Raw genomic sequence first — 19,238 nt, forward strand, 5'->3', positions numbered from 1 at the left:
GGCCCAACCCAACTCGCACTGAAGTCAACAGACAAACTTACATTCACTCCAGTGGGGCTGCACTGGAGCTTAAATGAGTAGCATCAAAACACTATTTTATGACACTATCAATTCTTCTGACATTTGCAGCCCAACCAGAAGCAGAAAGTATTGGAAGAATGAAGGACACGTGGCAGATGTTGGTTACATCTCTTAATGCCCTACTGGAAAGTGCTTAGATACTACAGTGATGAAAGCAATATAATAACCTGTGTAAAGCAGAAGTCTCACAAGAAAGCTAGTTCTTGCAAGATTTTTGAGTCTAGTTTTGGAGGCTCAAGAGCACCATGTAAATTGGCTTGGCTCTTTTCTTTGGTGCCTGTGATGGGGTGTGCACCCCACACCAGCCCTGGTAGGGTAAATGAGGGTTTGAGAGGCCAGTTAGGTCAACCTGGCATCACTGGAGAGAAGGAGGGCCAGGGTTAACTGATAATGAAGCCCACCTGGGAAAGGGTTGGGAAGGCACTACAAAACCAGGAGGCTGAAAGCAGAATGGGGCCACAGGGAAGGTTACAGGGAAGCCTCCAGGAACAAGGAGGAAGTCCAGGGGAAGAGTAAGTCCTGGGATATTGTCCTGGAATAGCCCGAGGAGGAGCTGAACACTGTCCAGAGAAGGCATCTGGACAGTGGTCCTGTTGGACTTCATAATCCCAGAGGGGCTGGACTAAACAGTGACCGGGCCAGAGGGCCAAGTTACCAGAAGAAAGATCATCACAGAGCGAGCAATGAGCAGCAAGGGGGATGCATCTATGATGCTACATTCCCAAACCTAAATGCAAAGAGAAGCACTAGCGGTAAGTGGTAACCCCGTTGCAGTAACTTTAACTTGTGTACCAGAATCTAAGCTTCCATTTAAAAAACATTAAGTCCCCAACCCTTACAGCTGTGAAGATAACCCTGAGCAGTGCAAAGGGTTTGGACTATAAAGCAAAATCTGGTCAATGGTCTTTAAACACCTTTTCTCTCTTCTGAAGAGAAAGAAAATAGGGCCTTTAAACTGGCTGCAAACAAAATCGCTCCAAAAGAAACAGAGATTTATGCTGAAGATATTAGCACTGCCTCTGTGAAAAGCCAAACTTCTCCAATAAAGCCATTACATGCTCATTTACCATTCCCTGCTGCTAGCTTGCACTTCCTTTTTATATGGCTCCAGGCTGACATCCTGGGAGACTAACAGGTTCCAGCTGTTTTGCGGTTCGCTAGGTAACCCTTGCCTCTCTCTGTATAGAACTCTTAGGTTATCTAACCCAGATACTCTTGCCCATTCCAAGATGCAGATGGATACTATAGCTTGTATACCAATCCTCATAATGGAATCAAATATATGATATTCAACGATCTAACGTGTATCCATTTTATGCCTACCAATACACAACATGAGACTCAGTGGACCCATATGTTTCCTACAAATGCTACAGTGAATCCCCAGTACACATTTCAATAGACTAAGCACTCTATTGAGATGACATCTGCAGGGTGTTTATTAATAGTAGTAGTTAGTAAATATCATGAGCCATTTCAGTTTACTTAAATTCCCTGTAAGCTTGGCTTAAGGACCATGCATGCTAAACTGTCAATTTGTGTTCAGAAGGATTAAAGTGCATGATAGCACAGATCATGTTCAGCTGAGAGGTTTCGATTTCAGCCCATCCAAAGAAGTAGTGAAATGTAAGCATGTAATTGTTCAAACAGAGGTAGAAGCCACAAAAAGAGTATTCAGAGGCTTGGTTACAAATACTAAAGGCTTTTATGACTTCAGTATTGTGGCACAAATACTGTTCCAATAAGTCATTCTTCCTATATAGGGCACCTTTAATATTTACCTGCTGATAGTGAACTACACCCCTGTGCAGAGGGCCAGCATAAGAGATATAGACCACTAAATTCCCACTTAAACTACTTAAATGGTTCAGGCCTTAAAAAGGCCTAAAGCTGTCACTCAGCACAGAGGAATTCCAGCCAGAAACAGTAATAGGTGTACTCCAAAATATGTTAAATCTAAGTCCATATACAATGTTTACTGAGTACGATTCATTCATTCACAGTTTGTAATATTCTTTCTTAATTTTATTTTTAAAAAGGTAAGCAGAGACAATGACTGCAACACTCAAACACAGTAGCTGATTTAATAGCTCTATAATGCAATCTAAATCCAAATATGCTTAGCAAAACAAGTAAGCAAAAAACCAAACTTCCAACACTCAGACAGGATGAAAGATTCCACAAAACAGGGCACAATACCTTATCAGCTGGGAAGACCATGCTATATATTAAACATCAGATTATCAGACAACAACCATAACCACCTCAGCATGAAACTGAATAGCGAAACGATGACCCCAAACACAGCATAATGAGGATTCTGCATACAGTTCAACTGAAAGAAGCCAAATCTATTCATTAATTTGTTTAGCCTTTTACATATGACTTCTGCATATCTAGCTATTTTTAATGAACTGTTACTCCAGTGGATTATAATGAATGAGCCTTTTTTCTATGATCAGAATGAACCTTGCAGTGGAGTGGCTCTAAGGAGCCATTGCTTGTTGTAGTGACAAGCTGTACTAGGAAGGTACTATAGACCAAGTACATTATGTCTGATTCAAATTGCACCTTGAGCTCATCTGTCACAACAGCACTTATTCCAGAGAAGACAACTAACCAAAACTGAAGAACCATTGGCTAATCTGACAACTGAGTGAGTTATATTTTTACTCTTTCAGTAGACAGCTAAGGGGTCTTTTTTCAGCCTTGTTGGGGTCTGGTGCATAATGTGACTGCCCAGATGTTTAGATCCATAGATCCACTTAAATGACTGTTAGAGTGGTATCCCAAGTAGACTGAAATACTACATTTTGCTTCCCACAACAAACAAAGCCATTTTAAATCCTGCATCTTAACTTCTAAGTTTTTTAAGATTTATAGCCTGCTCCTCCATTACTTTGAGCACAAAGCCTCCATTAACATTTTGGCCCTGTTGACTATAATCGCATTGTTGTAACAATTTGCAATAAAAAAATTGGTCAATGGTGTACCAAGGTATGCAGCACATTTCCTACACTGCAGCTTATAAAACATCTTTCCAATTCATATTTAATCTTGCCATGGCAGGCATAGAATACTTTTAACCTATGATTTTGGCTAATACAATATCTATTCAAAGTGGACAGCAGTCTGAAGGTTATAATTGAATGTAGGGTATTACATAATCCCCGCCCCCCTTTCCCCCTTTTCTAAATGGCACTTTCTGAAGAAGTGGCTGTTGAGAAGCACAGTGCTTTAATATGGAGAGTCTGGCATTTCTTCTCCTCCCCTGCTCACACAAATCTATTTGTGTTTCACAGGACAAAACATAAGCAGAAACAGGACTAGTATTGCACATAAAGAATTGCAAACATATGTAATAAGCAGAAAAGTGAAGCCACCACTGCAAACATTATAAATAAGGAATATGAACGTACGACAGCTAGATGCATTTTTATAGATCAAGAGGGGGTTTGAAGGATAAAATGAAAATGTGCTGTAGGTAAACGAGGGTTTTGGGAATAACTTAGAGGACATTCCCAATGGGTTTATCATACCTTGCACAGCTAACTCTTTCCATCTTTCTTTATTTTCTTGAATGATCTGCACCAAGTTGTCCTTAAAGCTGGATAGGTCTACAGTTGCTAAAGAATTGTCTGTGCAAGTCCCTCCATCACTTGTAGTACTTTTAACAATGGGTCTTCTTTGTGCATCAGCATTGCTTAGTGCTCCCAAGCTATGCTGGCTAGAGAAATAAGAAAACTCTACATTATGAAAAGAGTTGAGGGTTTCCATTACGTAAAAACAGTTCATTCACGTTGATTATTCTTTAGGATCTATATATAAAACACTAACTAGAAAACTGGTCTCAGTCAAGGAAAGTATGAGACATATTTCCTTATGAAATGAATTGGTTCCTGTGAACAATTCTTAATGCCACATTTCTAGGAAATTACTATGAAAATGGGGCAGTGCTCCAACCTCCTCGCTAATTACTTGGAAGAATTTTAACAGACCAAGTTTGGTAGCACCTTTCTCTGCAACCCTTTGGAATGCGCTGGGCTGTTGTGGAGAGACATCTGCTGCTGATCCATGCCGGAAAAGCAATACATGACAGAGCAAATTCTGCTTTTAGATGCATGTGGTTGCCTCCAATTGGGAGCAAACCGCAGGAGCTCTGTGCATGTTATCTAAAGGCAGGATTTGGTTCAATTACCTTCAACCCCACTGCTTCAAAACACACTTAGTAAAGCAGGACTAAGTGTTAAGACATGTGTTGAAATATTAATAACAAAATTTGGCATCATCCACCAAGCAACAGGTAGTGCATCAGGTCAGAGAATGTGTGTGTATACATGTGAGAAATGGATATATCCAAAATGAATTCTCTTAACACCAAAAGGTGGGGCTTATTTTGTGGCCAGGCCCCAAGTCATGTCATATCAGTTTTTGTTTTCCACATAATACTGTTTGCCTGATATGATCTCCAAGATTTAGCACAAAAGAGTTAATGTTTGTATGCACATAAATGGGCTCCAATTTTCCCAGCAAAGTTACAAGTAACATTTCATTGAAGGTATAAGTACAGTGTAAGGAACTGCAAATTAGAACTTCCCTGTGCCCCAGAGGTGTTAAAAGGAAACGGCATGGTGTATTTCTAATGTTTTATTCAGTCAACAACTTAAAATGTACTCCATATGTAATGCTGACAGACCCCGGTGTCGGCGGGCAGAATTGAACCTGGGACCTCTGGAGCTTAGTGCATGAGCCTCTACCGCATGAGCTAAAAGCCAAGTGCCTGCTAGCTAAGGCTGTAGAGCAGTCTCATTTTATCTCACTCTTTAAGAGGTCTCAGTGCCACTAAGTGGGACAGAACAACACAGCCAGTAGGTGTGTGGGTTACACATACATGAGTGGTTTCCAGCTACTGGTATATGTGCATCAATGCTGGTACAGACTTCTGCGTATAATATTCTAGGCTCCCCATTCCTTCTATAGGGCCTACTTCTGCATCCCTTATTTAAACAAATCTCCCTTTGCAGCCAGTGGGAGTTTTGTACAGACAAGGCCTGCAGGATCAGGTACCTAATGATGAACCTCTGTGCAAGACCCCAGTAGAATGCTTCTGCTCACCTCTCATTCAGTTATGCACACTAATGTGAAACTGGGGGTTGAAGCTGCCTGAACTCCAATCGGAATAAAAGTGAGCAGTTAAATAGCATGTGGCACCACTGATGTTTTAGTCCAGCACAGTTGCCCAAAGTGGCTGGGAACACAGCCCGCAACAGAAATGCACGAAGAATAAGTTAATTCTAGCAAAGCAAAGTTACAGCCACAACATTCTGACACTACCAAATCTAACCAATATACTAAGGAATTATAGCACTGCAGTGTTTTTATAGTAGTATACTACAGTGAAGGGTTAAATCCACAGATTAAAAAGAAAATGTGATAATAGACACTTCCTGGGTTTTGCTTTAAGAAGAAATGGCTAGTATCTTTTATGATGGAAGAGAACCAGCAAACATTTTATTTTTGTATGTCCTGAAGAAAATTCAACTTCATGTCCTTACAGATGAATACTTTGTTCTTTATTGTGTTTTTTTGCCTTTCCAAGCAGACAGTGTCCTTGGCCAGTACAGGAACATAGTAGACAGCTGCAATTACAAGATATTGCCGCTAGGTGGTAACACAGTATAACTATTTACATCAGACTTCTGCAACTATGAACAGATTAGAAAATATGCTGCTGTTGCTAATGATGTTAGTTAAAAGAATCACAAAGTAAAAGGAGAAAATGTTCAAACCTGGGTGTCCCAAAGGCAGAACTTTCAGACTTTGAAGCTTCCTCTATAAGAGGAATAATAATTTTCTCCATTGAGTCCGTTAGAAGAGAAAACGTGGGCTCTACTATGAAATCGATGAAACCTGAAAAGCAGAACGAGATGAATTCAGGTTGTACATTTTTCTGGGTCTCAAAGTCAACGACTAGTCTCTGTCTTTATTCACAAACTGGCTCCAACTTCAGAAACTACAGATTAGCAAAACTCTAAAGAGAAATGTCACCCAATGATATCCGTAATGCCTGATCAAGTTGGAAAAAATTGGACTTCTAGGTTTTAATATCAGGATAATATTCTGAAGACAAATGCAATCCAGATTCAATATACTTGGGATATTTTTTCTCTCAGTGTAATTTCCATATTTATTAGTCTGCTGAGGAAAACAAAAAAACCACCTGGAGAGATACAGGAGTAACCAAGTGCTAATATTTGCAGCTTTTCACTCCTGCCTCCAGTGAACCAAGTGCATTTCACAATAAGTTTTTCATTGGAGACCGGGATTAATTACTGAATAAAAGGGAAGCCATGACAGAGCCAATGGGCAAGAAGTCAGTCTACCAATGTTTCCATTCAGAGCCTCACGCTAATGAGTCAATATTCCAAATTGCTGTTTATTATTCTGTGGAAGTAAAGTGTTATTTCAAAGTGTGTAGGAGTGTTCTGTCAAATCAGTGAAGAGAACAAGTAATATCCCTGGGAGACAGCATTCATCCCACAGCTCTGAGATGTCAGCGTTGAACAATGTATTTTACATTTGAAAGTGCTCATCAAGATAGAGAATGACATAGCTAGAGAGAATGAGGCATTATCCTCTGCTGAGCACTTAACAGAAAAAATGTAGGTAGAACATGAGATAGCTACGGATTTCAGGCTCTCTTCACACTCTAACTAATGTGCCATAGCACAAAGGTGAGCAACAGGCATAAGCTCAAGTACGTTGCCACTTGAGTCTGGCTAGCAATGGAATGGGAGATGTATTAAATTACAAGATAATACTGGAGGATACTGTTCAGTTCAAGGATATGACATCTTAACATACAGGATTTCCCGGTCCCAGGATTATTTGGGGGACATGTTGACATCTGTGAAAGGCATTTTTCTAGGCATGCTTTCCTCAGCAAACTTTTAGAGTTCATATGGTTATTGGCCCCATAAAACTTAAAGTAATTATTTTTATCCCTATTGTACAGATGATGGGGGAAGGCAAGGGCCTGCATTTCATCTTTGAAAAATCAGGCCCTAATTCACTATCTCAAGGCTACACATTAAGGCTCTTTACTTCGAATGTAAGCTCTTCAGAGAAGATACTATCCTTTCTTTAGGTGTTTATACAATGAGACCATGATCTTTGACTGGGGTCCTTAAGTGGTACTGAAATACAAAGGATTATTATCTAATCACAATAGGTCCTAACCAGCCAAACACCTACAATAACTCCTCACTTAATGTCGTAATTATGTTCTTGACAAATGCAACTTTAAGCAAAATGATATTAAGTGACTCCAATTTCCCCATAAGAATTAATGTAAATAGGGGAGGTTAGGTTCCAGGGAAATTTTTTCTCCAGACAGAAGACTTTATATACATAGACAGTATAAGTTTTAAATAATTTTAAGCAAACAATTTAATACTGCACTCACCAATGATGATTGTGAAGCTTGGTTGAGGCAGGGGCGTAGCAGGGTTGGGGCGTGGGGGCTTGCCCCACTCCACCCACCGGGCGTTCCAGCTGGGGAATGGTGTCGGGGAGCCGGGGCTTGCCCGCTCCCTGGCTGGAATGCTGGGCGGGCGGAGCAGGCAAGTCCCAGCTCCTTGACCCTGCTCCCTGACAGGAGCACCAGGCAGGTGTTGAAAGGGGGAATGTAAATAATATTATACCCATTTTTCAGCTGGATTAAGTGAGATAGGAAATCACTTGCCTAAGGTCACACAGTGAGTCACCAAGTCACCAGCAGTGCTGGAGATAGATGCCAGGAGCTTGTTTGAAGGGCCTTTTGAAAACAGTGAGTTACTTGTATCCAGCCAGCTTGACTCTATGGGTATATCTATGCTGTGATAGGGATGGTCTCAGAGCCTGGCCCGAGCCTGACTGTCTATACTGCAATTTTATAGCCCTGCAAGCCCAAGTCAGCTGACCCATGCCAGCCACAGAGTATGTCTGCACTGCAGTAAGACCTATGTGACTTTGAGTAGGTGACAACTTCTCCATGCTTTGCTGTACCAAATTCTAAAATGCCGATAGTAACAGCTGGACCCCAAGAGTTTAGATTTCCAGTACCCTGATCTAACCACTAAACATACAGTCCCATATGCTTCATATGCCATGCTGAAAGAGCTTAATGTCCCTTTGGACAACAGCATGTCACGGGTGTAATATGCTCTGATTTCTGTGAGTAAATGTGGAGAAAGAAACACGTTGTTTATAGTAGTATCTACAGCTTTTTTAAAAACATCGTGCACAGTGTGTGAATGGAGGATGACAACACTGCATGCGCCCACATTTATGAGAAAGAGAAAACAGCACTGATCATTACCTATTTGGGACTGAGCCACCATGGTAGATTTGCGGTCACAGAGTGGGGAAAATGGTAGCCCTAAAGCAGCCTCCTTGTCTCCCTGGAAAAAGCAATGTTTCATATTATAAGAATACATATACAAAGGAGAGAGCCTGAACACTGCTCTCTGACCAACTATTTCTACAATTCACTTCTTTTTCTAAACTAAAACAAGCTGTGGGTAAAATAAATCTAATATTGTTTTTTAAATGAAAAAGAGAGAAGAAAAGGAAAAGTCAACCTTATAACTTAATTTTAACCATTTGTATTGAAAAGAATATGTTGAAAGCAAAGATCTTGTCAAGACCAAAGCATCTGCCACTGTGATTTAGTATTTGTCAGGGAAGGAAAATAAAAAGCATGTTTTATAAGGAGACCTTCTGCAGCCTCACAGCTTGGACTTGGAGCACCCAGAGATCATTCAACTTAACTTCTCTTGAAGAGACGGGGTGGGGGAAAGAAGAGGAAGCCGACCATTCTGATATTTTCCCAACTGCATTTTAGAATGCTGGGGGCTCATTGATATCCTGGACGTTCACTGATATCCTGGACATTCATTGATAAATTTGTAATTGTAGAATTAAGTCGATTTGCAGGTGCATTTAAAATATAGACCTTTGATATTCTTATCATTTTGCACCGAATGATAATAAGGAATGGATGTAAGAAAAGCACAAAAAAAAAAATGTCAGTACGACTGCTTAAAAACAGCCTCAGAGATAGAAGAATGTGCTTCAAATAGAAATGGAGGGTTTCACCACTTCTTCCCTTAAAGTCCAATTGAATCGCATAACCTAAGTGAAGCTGTGGATAGATATCTAGAGCCGGAGGAAGAGAGCAGAGAGAAAATATAAAAAAAAACTGTTCGTGGCCATACATATAGAATAGGCCCAGAGAGAAAGAAAAGAGACAGAGGACCAAATTACAGCTGACCTTGTGCTTTATGCCTGAAAGTGGTAGACTGCCCAGAGACCCCTTCCCTCACCCCGCCCATATCAAAGGTACCCATAATTTGACTAAAGGGAACCTAAGAGAGCAGGAGCAGATAGTATTATCAAAAGGAGCTAATGGTCTCCAGAAGTGAACCACATGAATATAAATGAAGGAGCTCCACTGATTTCAACTAGCTGAGGATTTGGTTCCATCGGCTTCTACTATGCTAAAGGTTTTATAAAAAAAAAATTGAGCTAACCAATCTGGCTTTGCTTTCACGGCTTAAGATGCCTCCAGAACTCCCCATTGGAACTGTGGCCTGATTATCTAACATCAAGAGCATGTTACTACTTACATTAACATTGGGATTTTTGCCAGGGATACAGTTACCTAACATTTGAGAACTCAAAAGTCAGGAAATTCATGCAAGAGTTAAAATCACAGAACTAAAAATCTAAAAACTTAACTCTCTTGAGCTTATGCCTTAAAATACTTCTTTACTGCATCATGTATTTTTGATAATTCATCCAATATATAATGAAAACTGTAATTCCTTATACAATGTATATATTGTAAATTGTGGTACAGGACCCAGCCTTAAGATTTGACATGATCTTTAATTCTCATGAGATATAAAAGTTAAGCAAGCTAAGTTTGAAGAAAATCAATTAAACGACTTAAAAATTATTATTTGAAAGTTGAAATTTTATTTGTTTGTTTTAAAATAAACTCCAGCCTAGAGCAGAATGCTGTCAGGGCTGGGTTCTTGGTTGAGTGACCTCAGCTGTATGTTTCTTTATCATTGTGCATTTGAGATGGATGGGTGTGGTTTGTGTGGTTTTTTTTTTAAGTGAAAACAATTTTTTTATGATAATGTTCTAAGGCTTTGCCCTTGAAATTATTACTGATACATATTTTAAATCTTAGTGCCAGTTGAATAAAGTTTTCTAAGATAATGTCCATTTTCCATCTGTGCCCACTTTTAAAACTGCATATTAAAAACTCCTATGTTCTCTGAAACTCTCAGTTTCTGCTGCCTTTGTCTGTGTTGCTGTGTAAGCAGGCAAATGACATTTTAAAAAAATTTAAGTTCTGAAGTCTTGAAATGTCTTTATCATATTTGGGTCTTCTAACATGAACAGTGTTTTACTATTTGGAAATTAACCTTTTTGACTGACCAATGTAGTACAGAATACAACAAACATACAATAAATAAGTTTCCAATTCCTTGTCAATCCTAATGTATCATCATCATTATCACATATTTTATAAGACAGGTTGGTTAACAGACATCAAGCTGGATGTCAGAGCTCAAGCTCTTCATGTTTCATTTCAGGTACTGATTTTATTACATCTATTTTATTTATCAAACCAGTTTGAGTTAAAACAAAGTATTAAGCCTTCACATGAAACTCAAACTGAATCTTGTTCAGAAATTGTAAGTTTAAGTTTTATTTTTTTATGACTTTGCACCTTCTGGCTTTGGCTGAGACCAGAAACAGACAAACCAAACTAGTGTGAAATAGCTATTATCATCTAATTCCCAATCTGGATGGAAAAAGGAAATGAAATTCCAGCACAATTTCTACTTTCCATGGGCCCTGAGTTCAGTTAAATGTTATAACCTGATCCTGCAGTTCTTATATAGACACTGAAATCAATGGGTGGGAGGTTTGGCTGTATACAGACTGCAAGACTAGACACTCCCCCTATTCCTCCCCTTTCCTCCCTCACCCCCCTCTCCCCGATCGTGCTTGTCTGCAACATATTTTAGAAGCTTTGGAGGTTCATCTATCACTAACATTAACTAGAACTGTTCATATTAGAGATATGTGCAGCCTATATCCTGTCTCGACTGAGTGCACATCATCCCAGTGTCTGCTGTGCACATTTGAAACGAAGGTGCTATGAGAGAGTTTCATATTTTTATAATTATGAAATGCGTAAGTGTACTTCAGTGACAAAAAATTGTTTTTAAAAAACTCAAGTCTTTGAGCAGTTTATTTATGATCCAGTACCATTTTATAGTGAAAGGATAAAGTAGTAATTAAAGCATTAACCGATCCTGTGCACTCAATGATCAAGGCAGAACAGAACTATATATTGTTAATGCTACAGCCCTGGCCTGAACATATTGCCTCACTGTTCCATGGAGTCTATGTATCCTGCCTCCCTATGTCTAAAATGCTTCTACAGTTGTTCATTTCTGACCTTCTTCTGAGTAATATTCATCTGGGTTGATGGTCCTCCCCTTTTTCCTCCAGCATTCTATATCATCATCATTTCCATTTACAGTAAGAGGCACCAACTGGTAACTCCAGACTTCAAGTCCTGATGTTGAACTTAATTAATGATCTGCTGCTGCTCAACATTTCCACAAAACTGGGTTTGTTCATTATTTAGATTAAGGCACCAGTTCTCCACTCTCTCCAAAGGCAAATCAAAGAATCAGTAAGGTCCTGAAGTTTACTGTTCAAATCAGTAGTAAGCATCTTTAGGAATTGAGTGAGAACTCTCAAGAGCAGATGGAATAAATTACTGACTCATTCATTGCTCTGACCCCTTCCAGTTTAATGTATGACTACTCCTGTTTGAAAGGCACAAAATATAACATAGCAAAAGGGCCAGGCAGCCAATATCTATCATTCCCTATGTGCTTTGTCAAAGATGTAATCACTGGAGGTGCTATGATATATCTAAATTAGGCTTTGATCAGTTTTTTTGATGGCTCTTTTTGTGACAACATTGCTGCTTCTCTCTGGGCCACCAGGTCCAATTTTAATTTAATCATTGTTGTTTTAAAACTTTGTGCAGGGCCCAGATTCATAGGGATGGGCGCTATATCCCAAATACAGGGAGGTAGTTGCTTTAGTTACTTTGCTGAGTCACGAAGACACTGAAGTATCTATATATCTTTCTTTTCCTTCTGTAAGGATATATTTTAATTTAAAATAATTATGGTGGTCTAAGATGAACTATTCAAATGCTGTATAGAACAGTGGGGAAATGCCTCTTACCCCTTTGGTGACCATCTTATTCCCACCCCACTAAAAGCTACCTATTTAAAAGCAAGTTAATCTCAATGTTAATCTCTTCCTAAGAGGTGCCTAGAATATTCTTCTTAGTGCTATTTCTCCCACAGTGCTTTCTTACTGAGGGCATAGCTTAGTTGCATAGACTAAAATGCAGTTTTCTAAAATGTCCCCACTATTAAATTACCTATTTTTCCCATTCCACTATTGCTTCTTTGTTATCATTTTAATGGCCCATATCAGAATGATCCTCAACACTGAGATAGATAAAAAGGAGGAGTTTAGAATCTATTTTTCTCTTATTTCAAGCAATTTCTAAATCCTGAACACAACAGAAAGCAAAAATCACTCACTCATAGTTAATTGGTAAAGTGATCACAGGGGTTTTTTTTTATTGAGACAAACCCAGTTTTTCACGATGTCGTAGGATCCCAGACAATTTGTGCAAGACACCTGAAATGTCCTGTTTTTTTCATTTCACCACTTGAAATGTTTGCTTCCCCCCTTCCGCAACTACACAATGTTTGCTCAGTGGTATTGCTAGACAGTAGAATTTGCTCTGCGTTTACAAGCAACAGAGTGTTTGGAGTGATAGAAAGGTGGAACCAATGTAAACATTGTCAAAGCCCTTCTTCTTTACTTAAAATTAACATTAATTGCACTTGCTCAGTGATTCAAGATAAACTCATTGTTTGTTACTAGAAAAAATTATCCACTCTGTGAAATAAACACATGTTGCTATTGAATCAGAAGCTGGTAATAGTACAACACCACACATTTTTTAAAAAGTGCATTTTGTCTTTTGTACGACTGTTTCACCACCACAAAAAATACTGCCACATTGCTGCGTCACTGTGTTTGACTCCAAAATTATGGCCACATTAGCAATAGAAAGATTGCCGTTGACTTGAGTGGTCTGCAGATCAGGCCCACAAAGAGCATGAAAGGAAAACTCCATCATACCGATGTGGGATATGCACAGCACTAGCTCACAATAAGGGGAAAAGGGAAGACTTATGTAATATGATATGGATACAACATTCATCTGCCTTCTTTGCTGAACACACATCTTTCACATATCCAGGTACTCCCTCCTACCCAATACCTCTTTTTAGTTCAGAGTGTATACAGATCTCTGTCTAAAGAATGAAATCAGCTTGACAAATTATAATACTGTTACAGAAGAAAAAAAGCTAATGCTTTGGAGCCTGCCATCAGCTGAAATAGATATTAACCAACATCCTATTCATCTTACTCACATGAGTAGTTGTACTGAAGTCAGTGGGACTACTTCTGAAAGTAAGGCAAGCACGATTCTGATCACTTTACTAAATTATAACTGACAGTATTCTCGCAGGTAGAATTATAAAATATCTAACAGTGTAACTAACACTTTAACTATGTTAACAGATTTTGAAAATGGCACCTGTCGAAAAAACTCTTCCATCAGTGCCGTTGTCCACCGGTAGTGCAGTTCCCAAGATTTTGCTGGGTGGCTTATGTCTGCTGCATGTAGAATCAAAGACATGGCTTTGGCTTTGTCTATCCTGTCAAATCAAGGACATGCTCCAATTATCTCAGAACAACAGCAACTGTTTAAAGTCTTTTCTTGTGCATGAACTCATTTGAAACTTCTAAAGAACAGAATGGAAAATAACCTACCCCTCTGTCTGCTGCAGAGTATGGCGCATTGTTTTAATTTGCTGGAAATGTCCTGACATATCTGTTGACAAGACCATCTCAATGACCAGGCCACGAAGTTCCCTGAAAGCAATCAAAAGCAAAGTTACTAATTACAAGTCATTTATTCTGTTTATGGAACATTTGCTTGGGAGGCACTGGTTAATTCATATCTTTCTAAACAAAAATGAACACTTTTTTTAATTAAAAAAAGCACTTCAAGACATGATTAACAACTGGAACCTTATGTCCCTAAGGGGATTCTGTGGCAACAGCATACTTCACAAAATCAACTCTGCAATTATTATTTCAGAGTCATGCTGTTTTGTGATTCCTCTTTTCGAGTGCATAAACTATAATTAAGTGCAATCCTGGCTATAACTCTTCTGCTTATTTCACCCCAGTACTAGGATCATCACATTCAGAAAGAGAGGGTACCATCCAGACCGTTGGGTCCTCTACAACAACAGGAGGATATAAGCTTCCAATTTAGCGTACAGCAGATACAATACTAATATTAGCTAGAAGGTTCAGGAGCCATTTAGGAGACTAAGAAGTGTCAATCTGAAATGTTAGGAATTCAGGCTATTTAAAATTCCTCTATTCTTTTCCCCTTTTTCAAGTTTGGTCAGAACAGCACCCGTGTCTAAATCCCCACCAGCTTAACACTATGGACCATTACAAACTAGCATAAATGCTTTCAGCCTAGACAGCTGATGGGAAGGACCTATTCAGGGTAATGGGCCATTAGGAAAAACAACAGGCCTTAGGACAGGGGTTCCCAAACTTGGTTCATGGCTTGTTCAGAGTAAGCCCCTGGCAGGCCGTGAGACGCTTTGTTTACCTGAGCGTCCGCAGGTATGGCCACTCACGGCTCCCACTGGCCGCGGTTAGCCGTTTCCAGCCAATGGGAGCTGCGGGAAGCAGCGCAGGCCAGGCCACCACTTCCCACAGATCCCATTGGCCAGGAACAAGCCGCAAACCAAGTTTGGGAACCCCTGCCTTAGGAGAAGCTTATCCCCGACCTGGTGAGCCTTCCTGAGATCACTCCAGACAGCCTGTAAATAATGGCTGCTATGACTTAGCAGGTCATGCCAGGGGGTGTGACCAGACCACATGACACTGATCTCCATTTTGGGTACCTGTGTTTTTCCACAAATTGGACTGGGAACTGTTTTTTGGAACAAAGAGTTCCCGCCATATGGAAAAGCTATATAAGGCAGGGAGTGACATCATCTGTTGTTCTTCACTCCTCCACAACTCAATACCTGGAGAAGCTCAGAAAGAAAAGGACTTGGTACGGGGGTGGGGATGTCAAGTCGCAAAGCAAGTGCACCTTGTGCCTTAAGAATCTGCAAGCCTGCTTGTATCATCAGTCAGGGTTAGAAATTACATATTCATATCCAGTCTTTCTAGTATTTTAGAAAGTATTTTCTAGTATTTTAGTTTGCAGTTTTGTTTATGTACTAGGTAATCTGCTTTGATCTGTTTGTTATCACTTAAAATCTATCTTTTTGTAGTTAATAAACTTGTTTTATGTTTTAATCTAAACCAGTGTGCCTTTGAATGGAAGTATCTGGGGAAAATTTCAGCTTGGTTTAACACAAGGGTACTGTGCATATTCCTCTCCACATTGAGGGAGAACTGAGTAATAAATTTGTACTGGTCGGGGTTTTGAGCAGGGCAGGATGGTACAGCTCTGGGGTCCTAGGCTGGGAAGCTGGGGGTTATCTTGGCTGTAGCTGCTCTATTGTTGGTTCATGCAGTGGCTGGCCAAAGCCTGCATGCAACTGTAGCTGGGTGTGTCCCTGCCTGTGTGAAAGCTGGTGAGAGTGTAGGACCGGGAGCAGTCTAAAGCCTGTCACAGCAGCACAGTGGGGAGGGTTCTCAGTTACTTCAGAGAATTCTTTCCCAGGTGTCTGCCTGGTGGGTCTTTCCCACATACTCAGGGTCTAACTTGTCACCAAATGTGTGGTTGGGAAGAAATTTTTCCCAGGTCAGATTGGCAGAGACCCTGGTGGGTTTTTTTTTTTCCTCCTTCCTCTGCAGCATGGGGCACAGGTTACTTGCATGTTTCAACTAGTGTAAATGGGAGATTCTCTATATCTTGAAGTCTTTAAACCATGTTTTGAGGACTTCAGTAACTCAGCCAGTGGTTAGGAGTCTATTACAGGAGTGGGTAGGTGAGGTTCTGTGTCCTGCAATGTGGAGCGGGGCAGACTAGATGATGATGGTCCCTTGTGACCTTAAAGTCTGATCCTGTGAGAAAAATGTGGTATTCAGGAGGTTCTAGAACAAACCCTGTTAAACATTAGCGTGAAATCCTATGTTTATGCTTTTACGATATGAGTTAATTGCAATTCTATTTAGAGGAGATGTGATGGTTTATTATAAGTTTTGAGGCTGAGCTCCCACAACAGTACATTTAAGCTGGTGTCACTCATTAATTTCAATGGACTTATTACTGATTTGTACTGGTGTAACTGAGTGGAGATTCAGGCCTCTCTTTGCTATTCAAATAATGATGTGCAACCATGGCAACCGTGCTTGCCCTCCTAATATGACACTAATTAACCTGCATCCCAACTGTTCCTCCTGCACGTTGCTTTGAACTTGTACCCTTCATATGAAGCAAGCCATTTTTTGTAAGAAACAGTTGCATGGAAACTGAGGGGTTTATATTAGTTATACTCTTCTGTTTTGGGGGCAAATAGGAAAGAAAAAAACCTAACACAAACCTGAAACAAACTCCTACCCCCTGTTTCTACAGATTTTTATTTCCTTTGAACTTTCAATTCTTGAGCTCACTTTTAAGAGTAATCCCTGAGTCCCTGCTCACCATGAGGCCCCATCCCCTGCTCCTCCTGTTCTCCGCAAGGCCTTGGCCCTGGCCAGACTGGAAGCCTTAGCTGGGCTGTGGTAAGAACTGCCCAGGGAGTCTGGACCACTGTGGGGAGCCCCAGATCTCTCCCTGCCTTGGGTGGCACATCCAAGGAGGTGGGGATACAGGCTGGAGGTTGCTCTCGGACACCCCAGCACCCTGCGCAGGGCAGGTGGAGGGGCCAGGGCTCCCTGGGTGGTTCTTACCACAGCCCGGCTCCGGCTTCCAGATGGGAAGAGGAGGACCAGAGGGTGGGGGGTTGGGGGAAGAGGAGGGGCAAGGGGTGAGTCCATGGAGGAGGTGGGGTTCCTGCATGTGTCCCATGTTTGCTTTTTGAAAAGGTGGTCACCCTACTCGATACCCAGAGGTTGCAGGACAAAATGTCTACCACCACTACTGCCAGCAAAGACCACAGGGCACCCATTTCCCAGCATTGCTGCTGCCGTGTGAAACAGCTGACAGAATGAGGAGCCACTTAGAGGAGTATCACCGTACAGCTGGGGAGGTGGAAGCATGGCAGATCAAAGGATAATGGCTGGTGTGGAAAGGGAGACCAAATTCTGCTCACAATAATACCTGCACAATCCAATTATCTTCAGAGGAGCTGCATGATGTGAGAGCACATTTTGTCCACCATGTACATAAAGCTGCAGTACTGGCCCAGACTGAAGCCTCTCTGTGTAACACCTTCTTATTTGAATGAGGCTGAAAGGATTGATGGATTTTTGGGCAGGGGAGGTAGGTAAGGGAGAAGAGTATGGAAAGGATGGATTTGGGGCGGGGTGTGAGCTTGGGTTGAGGGAAAGAGTGAGGAATGACTATACTACTTGGGGACTGTCACATGTATTACCTCCGACAGAGCCCTTGTTACAATGTTGGCAGTACTTCACTGATTCACTGATTCAGACCCAAACCTTGTGTTTTAAACTTAATTGAGGCTGACAGTTTATTAGCATATTCCACCTGACGTTAACAGGTAGAAAAAATGGTAATGCAAAAAAAAAAAATCTCAATCACTTTCCTTTATCTTGATGAAATAATTAGCAAAGCCATAGTTTAACCAGGCATGGGCATTAAAAAAAAAAAAATCAGAACAACTGAAGAAAACAGGTCTGACAGTATTTAAATGAATCAGACAGGATGCGTGCTGAAAAAGTCGAACAAATTGTCATTTCAATTTACTGCCAATTTGCTTTATTGTAAGCTTCAAAGCTGCTATTTTAATGGCATGAATTTCAAAAAAGAGAATCAAAAAAGTTCATTCTATTAATAATTTAAAAAACTGAAGTGCTTCTTTCAAGTGGCTAAATGGATTTTCCACTGTGCTACTGAACCACTGCAAACCATAACAGAGAAACAAGAATATTTTTGAACTTACAAAATGAATACCAGGCGATCATCATTTTCCAACCTGACCCTCAAAATTAGGTCAACCAGTTCCATAAATTGTGTGGGTATTCAAATCAGCATTTAGGCATGCACAGATTTATTAGAGGTACCAATATTAAGTGCTGATTTATGTGACCAAATAGAGAATTGGATGCCCTACTTTAGCTCAAATAAGTAAATCCATTTATTCATGTTGAATATTGGTGATATTGTAGCAGAATTTTCAGAAGCCTTCACAATTAATGATATCTACCTAAAAGTAATAATTGGGCTTCCTGCCTCTATTAAATAAATGTATTATAGTCTCATTAAAAGGGCCAAATTTATGCCCCCTACGGCTGCCATGCAACCTTGCTGACTTCTCGTGGGTTGGACGAGTACAACAGAGAGCAGAATCTGGGCACTGTGTAACCATTCCATATAAAGAAATTCTGATACAAATATCTATACTAAAACCACTAAAATAAATAGGAAATATAGAATAGGTCACAATGAAAGGAATTTCAAAAGCAAGAGCAAGCACAATTGGAGAGTAGCTGAACAACTTCTAAAAGAGCATACTAAATTAGCATTAAAGCAAAGAGAAATGTAAGAGAAAGAGACAGGGAGCACCACTGAGCGAAAGCGTAAAGGAGCCACATTGTGTACAGCCCAGCATAAAAAAGAAGGAAAGTCAGTATGAAGATTGATCAGTCTTGGTAGAAAAGACCATTTTAGAAATACATGTATATGCTACAAAAACTACACTATTACAGTCCCGATCTTGAGACCTGCTCTGCTCCAGTCTCCCAGTGCGAAGCAGCATGGAGCTGAGAGATCTGGGTACTGGAGGCTTCTCCCAGCACTGAGGAATCCTCTGCTG

At 40.3% G+C, this 19,238-nt stretch overlaps 1 protein-coding gene across 8 annotated transcripts in view; it reads right to left on the reverse strand.

The window, feature by feature from the left end:
* Positions 1–19,238, reverse strand: part of PDE1A (phosphodiesterase 1A) — a 373,600-nt gene that overhangs the window by 32,171 nt on the left and 322,191 nt on the right. For all 8 annotated transcript variants that reach the window (XM_043524996.1, XM_043525003.1, XM_043525004.1 and 5 more), the window contains 5 exons: positions 14,089–14,190; positions 13,853–13,973; positions 8,441–8,522; positions 5,871–5,991; positions 3,621–3,808 (listed from right to left, as the gene is read on the reverse strand). In XM_043524996.1, the coding sequence (XP_043380931.1) occupies positions 3,621–3,808; positions 5,871–5,991; positions 8,441–8,522; positions 13,853–13,973; positions 14,089–14,190 (614 nt within the window). The remainder of the gene's footprint in view (positions 1–3,620; positions 3,809–5,870; positions 5,992–8,440; positions 8,523–13,852; positions 13,974–14,088; positions 14,191–19,238) is intronic.

This window comes from Chelonia mydas, chromosome 11 (assembly GCF_015237465.2).
Source record: "Chelonia mydas isolate rCheMyd1 chromosome 11, rCheMyd1.pri.v2, whole genome shotgun sequence".
Taxonomy (NCBI): Eukaryota; Metazoa; Chordata; order Testudines; family Cheloniidae; genus Chelonia; species Chelonia mydas.